This window comes from Agelaius phoeniceus, chromosome W, assembly GCF_051311805.1.
Source record: "Agelaius phoeniceus isolate bAgePho1 chromosome W, bAgePho1.hap1, whole genome shotgun sequence".
In the NCBI taxonomy this organism is placed as follows: domain Eukaryota; kingdom Metazoa; phylum Chordata; class Aves; order Passeriformes; family Icteridae; genus Agelaius; species Agelaius phoeniceus.
In genome coordinates, this window is record NC_135301.1 from 23,753,278 (window position 1) to 23,759,277 (window position 6,000).

Consider the following 6,000-nt stretch of genomic DNA (forward strand, 5'->3'; position numbering starts at 1 on the left):
GCAGGTGAGAAGGCTATACGGGCCCTTTTGTTATGATCACTCAAGTAGAGGCAAACCTGTGTTAAATTCTTGTTCAGAGAAACCAGACAAAAATTCATACATAAGAGTTGACATTGGAAGGGAGCTCTGAAGATCATCGAGTCCACCCTTCCTCCTCAAACAAGGTCATCCAGTGACTGCTTCACAGGTATATGTCCAGATGGCTTTTGAATATCCCCAAGGAGGGAGACTCTACAACGTTTTTGGGCAACCTGTCCCAATGCTCAGTCACCCTCACAGTAAAAAAGGAGTTTCTGGTGTTAAAATGGAAACTCCTGTGTTTCTTGTTCTGTAACTGGGCACCATCCACAAGAACCTGGCTTCATCTTCTTTGCATGCTTCCTTCAGGTATTTGTACACATTAATAAGATCTCTATCTGAGCCTTCTTTTCTCTAGGTTAAACAGTCCCAGGTTTCTCAGCCTTTCATCCAGTCCTTTAATCATCTTTGTGGCCTTTGCCTGGACTTTCTCCAGTATGCCCTTGTCTTCTTATACTGAGGAGCCAAGAACTGGACACAGAACTCCAGGTGTGGTCTCATCAGTGCTGATTAGAGGGGAAGGATCACATCCCTCGACCTGCTGGCAACATTTCTCCTAATGCAGCCCAGGATACCATTTGCCTTCTTTTTGTCAAGGGCACATTGGTGGTTCATGTTCAACCTAGTATCCACCAGGACCCTCAGGTGCCTTTTCTGCCAAGCTGCTTTCTAGTTGGGTGGCCCCCAGTATATATTAATGCCTAGGTTTGTTACTCTTCAGGTGCAGGACTTGGCACTTGCCCTTGTTCAATTTCATGAGGTTCCTGTCAGCCCATTTGTCCAGCCTGTTAAGGTCCCTCTGGATGGAGCCACTCCTCCCAGTTTTGTGTCACCAACAAATTTGCTGAGGCTACACCCTGCTTCCTTATTCAGATCATTAAAGATGTAAATACGATTGCATCCAGTATTGGCTACTGGGGTACCCCACTAGTTACTGTCATCCAACTAGACAATATCCACTGCTCTCCCCTCATCTACTAGGCCAGTCATTTCAACATAGAGGGTTGTCAGATTTTCAATCAGTCAGCTCAGAGAAACCTTCCTCTTCTCCTTTACCATGGGTAAGGGAAACAAAAAAAGGTTATGGACAATTAGGGCCATAGCGAGTAGGCCAGACGTGAAAGTCATTTAAGTGTCTAATTCTGCATATCTTGCTGAACTTAACCCCTTAGAGAAGGTTATGGTTTAATTTGATTTCTTTTGGTGGAAAGATGGGGTGGATGACTTGTGGTTTACTCCCATCTGGCAACTTAGTATCACACAGCTGCTTACTCACTTCTCCATGCCTGGGGAGAAGAATCAGAAAAAAGGCAGAATCCATGGTTTGAAATAAAAACAGTTTAATAATTGAAGTAAAGTAAAATATAGTCATAATACTAATGACAATAATAACAATAATAATGGTAATGAAAAGGACAGAATAAAAACAACTGATGTACAATAAAAGCAATTAGTGCACAATATAATGGCTCACCACCCCACTGACTAACGCCCATCCCGTCCCTAAGCAATGATTGGCCCCTTCTGGCTAACTTCTCCCAGTTTATATACTGGGCATGATGTTTTATGGTGTGGAATATCCCTTTGGCTACTTCAGGTCAGTTGTCCCAGCTGTGGTCCCTCCCAACTTCTTGTGCACTTCCTCACTGGCAGAGCATGAGACACTAAAAAGGCCTTGACTCAGAGTAAGCACTGCTCAGCAGCAACCAAAACATCAGTGTGTTATCAGCATTATTCTCATACTGAATCTAAAACACAGCACTGTACCAGTGTAGTGATTTTACCTTGGCTAGATGCCAGGTGCCCACCAAGCCACTCTATCACTCCCCAGTGGGACAGGGCACAGAAAATAAGATGGAAAGCAACTAGTCGGTTGAGATAAAACAGTTTACTAAAGCAAAAAAAAAAAAAAGTGAAAGTTTGAGTGCACATAAGCAATGGGAAAAGTTAATCTCTACTTCCCATCAGTGAGCGATGTTCAGCCACTTCCCAGGAAGCAGGGCTTCCGCATGTGTAGCAATGGGTCCAGAAGGCAAACATTGTAGAGTAATGAATGTCCCCTGTTCCTCCTCTCTCCCTTAGTTTTTATATCTGAGCTGACATTATATGGTATGAAATATCTCTTTGGTTACTTTGGGTCAGCTTGCTTGGTTGTGTCCCCTCCCATGATCTTGCCCACTCACAGCCCCTTGATGAGGGTAAGGAATGTTAGAGGGACAGTGCTGCTCAGCAGTAGCCAAAACTGGTGTGTTATCAACACCCTTCCAGCTACCAATGCAAAGCAAAACACTGTGAGGTCTGCTAAGGAAAAATGAACTCTATCTTAGTCAGACATAATACAACCAGCTGCTAAGAAGAAAATTAATTCTATCCCAGCTGAAACCAAGACAGTTGCAAAGTTTTTGGCTTGCACAGGTCACTGTGTCCCTCTCTGCTGTTCCAACACCTTCTTTGGAGATGTTGAAGATGGACGCATTTGGAGAACTTATCAGAATTAGGTATTTTTCAGTCGGATCACTTTTGCCATGTGGGTAGTACAATGGAGAAAGCAGCATTTGTCCTGGTTCAGGGCCAATTTTGGAGAGAAGCCCCAAAGAGGTTCCTCTAGAAAAGCAGATTCAATTGGCCCCTCCCCCAACCAGTTTGGGAAAAAAATACCTCCTTAGAGAAAAGTGGAAAAAACTGTTTATAAAACAATAAAACCTCTTGCTGCTCCAAAAGAGATGACAAACTCAGAAAAGTCCCCTCCCTGGGTTGCAGCTTGGCTTACTCAGTCTCTTATTAGTCCCTCCAGTGCTGGAAATGCCGCAGCCCAGGTTCGGCCTGGTGGGCCACAGGTGCGAACTGCCGGTGCTCTTCTGGGTGTTTAGTCCAGAGCAGATTTAAACAGGTCTAAAGAAAAGGGAAAAAAAACCCCACAGTCCAGGGAACTTCTTTGTCTCAGCTAGCTGAAACTAACTAAAACAAAGGAGAGCTCTATCCCGCTGTCTGTCCACCCACAGACAACAACAGTCCAGGAGGAGGAATGTGGAGGAGTGAGTGCAGTGTCTGAAAACAAACTGTGCGCTTCTTGTCTCCCCCCTTCACTCTCTGGAACAAGTCTTAAAGGTGCAAAACTTATTATTCAGCATAAACAGAACAAGACTATTGGGGATAAAAGCATCATATAGTCAACCCAGGACAGGATCAGAAATGGTAACCAGGATGGCAAACTGGACTGATTAAACCAAGCAGTTGTACTGCACAGTATGTCATAACAACATTGGATGAGAGACTGAGATGTGCTCAAGGGTGAGAGTATCACATGAAGATATGCTTTCAGAGATCATACTAAAAGACCAACTCAAAGACTGGAATGAAGAGCTGGGAGTAAGGAAAAAGACAAAAAGTGACCATGTTTGGAAAGGAAAGAATTCAAAAATATCTATCTGTGGGAGCGCACTCCCCTCCAGAGTCTTCAAAGAAAATAAATGCTGACAATTCCAAGTTAATGTAGCCAAGCTAAATTGTAGTGCTTTTTATACAAAACTTGACTATCATATAGAGAAACCCTTTTAAGATTGCTAAAAAGGGAGCTATGGACAAGAAACCTACTGATTTGTATTAGAATTCTTTTCCAAGATTAGTTAGATTGTAACCGTTTAGCGTTGTAAATCTAGCATTGGTTCATTCCCTTTTTCTAAATACCTAAGATGGTAAACTTTCTTTTTAATCTCAGTTTTCTGTACTTGAATTACATTATGATAACCAGACTTATTATTAGGCAAGCAAAATTTGGATGTGGGCTTTAAATAGTGCAGTAGATTTTAAAAGAGGAACAAAACCTGTCAGTGCCTACCCACTGTAAAAGTGTTTAACAAAATTCTAGGAAGTTGATTAAACCAATAAATGTCTTATTTTTAAGAAATCATTGTCTTTGAAAGTGTTGGAGTCTTCTTTACAAATATTTAAACTTCCTAAGAGTAAAAAAAAAAAATAATAGGGACATTAACTTTGCTGCTGTTTCTATAGAATATGTGATGAAGCTAAAGGCTAGAACCTGTTGTGTTTAGACATTTTAAAAATTTAGAAGTCCTCTTTGCCCTGGTTCAGAGAAATTATTATGTTTACATGTCCTCTACATCTCAGAAAATGTGTAAGTCTCTGTATATGTCTATATATAGATATGCATATTCATGTGCATACAAGATATTGTAGAATCATGTTCTCCTTCCACAAGGCTTTGCAACCAATAGATACCAGAAAGTATTTTATCTTTTGTGATGCCATTGTTACATAATTTGTGCATTTATCCAAATTAGAAATGCTTAAATTTGTATTTAAATATTAAAAATAAGTTTTATTTTGCAGTCATTGAAAGTTATGTGGGCACATGCTAACTTCCTAAGTACAGAGTTCATAACCATTGAAGGACAGAACTATATAACAGCTGAGTGCTGGTTATATTGTCATATAACAAGACCAGAACTAATAAGGAGATAGGAGGAAGAGGCATGGCAAACATACATGTTCTGTATAAACCCACATTGCAGAAACAGGAGGACAATGGAATAATGGCCTATGAAAATTGCACTGGAACAGTATATGTATATACAGTATAAGAAAAAATAACTTGTGGCTGATGTTCCTACTTCTGTGCTGCTCTTTTGGCTGTGAACGTGAACCAATTCTCAATCCTATAGATTGGAAGTCATTATTTTGCCTTCTGCCTTATGCAAAGCAGAATATACAGTTTGGTTATGTAGACTTCATGCTCTGAGAATTACAGACTTTGCTTAAATTTAATAGAATTGTTATATATAATTTAGACATTTGATTTGTTAGAACATTAAGTTTTGCAATTGAACAGCTTCAACTAGCAAGCATGTATATGTTGCTATCACTAAATGTGGTGGTTTGAAATCAGAATTGGTGCCCCGTGTGAGGAAATTGAACCAAACCCACTACGCTAAAGTAAATTAAATTCCGTTGGGGACGGTGTCAAACTAGTTTAAGATGTAACTTGATTATGCTACATTTTAAAAGAATGTACTGTTTAAATACAGTAGACTGAAAATGGGCCAGATCTGTTAATTTTTTTTAATGAGTATGAAGCAACTAATTATTCTGTTGTTCATTTTGTGGGGTCATCAAGTTCATCTCTCCATTTTTAACACCTTATTGAAGAAAGAAGAAAGCACAAAAAGAACAGCTCTTCTATTATCACCTTCTGGAATTTCCTTCAATTTTTATTTTTTAATGGTCCCCACTGGGAAAAAAATAGTATATGGTAGTATTTGTTATTAAATTTTTTCCTTTCCTCTCTCATACAAAGATAACAGACTGAGTCTTTCTTCTGTTTTCTGCTCCTGAGGTTCCCCACCTAAATAAGCTCAAATATTGAATTGACTTTAAGAGAAACTGACTTTTTCTTCTTAATTATCAGGACCACAACGGGATGCACAAGCAGCACGAGAGTTCATCTTGAAGATGTTTGTAGACCTGAATCCAGATAGTGACAAAATTATCTACTCCCACTTCACTTGTGCTACAGACACAGAGAATATACGCTTTGTCTTTGCTGCTGTCAAGGACACGATTCTACAGTTAAACCTGAAGGAATACAACTTGGTCTAACTGTGCCTAAAAGGCCCTCCAAAACCACCTTTGTGTGATTGAAGATGCACAATAGGGACTGGATTATCTGTGAAAACAAGTTGCATAATACTAATTTATTGCTGGCCTGCACTCTGTGAATGTTCAGAGTTTTTTAGTTGATATTATGATTTTATTTAAACTATATGGAGGAAAACCAAAATATGCTGAAGTACAGTCACAGTACATTTTCTTATTTTTTAGGCAAAATCTTGTGACTCAGTGGTTTCTAAATTCTCAGTCATACACTCACAAAGGATAACAGGTTTTTGCTATTGCAGCAAAATC

At 39.6% G+C, this 6,000-nt stretch overlaps 1 protein-coding gene across 1 annotated transcript in view; it reads left to right on the plus strand.

Annotated features, from left to right (window-relative positions):
• LOC143696579 (guanine nucleotide-binding protein G(q) subunit alpha) overlaps positions 1 to 5,797 on the plus strand; it is a 187,661-nt gene extending 181,864 nt beyond the window's left edge. The window contains exon 7 of the mRNA XM_077193161.1: positions 5,504 to 5,797. Coding sequence (XP_077049276.1) covers positions 5,504 to 5,694 — 191 coding nt within the window. The 3' untranslated portion in view covers positions 5,695 to 5,797. The remainder of the gene's footprint in view (positions 1 to 5,503) is intronic.
• The last annotated feature ends 203 nt before the right edge of the window (positions 5,798 to 6,000 follow it).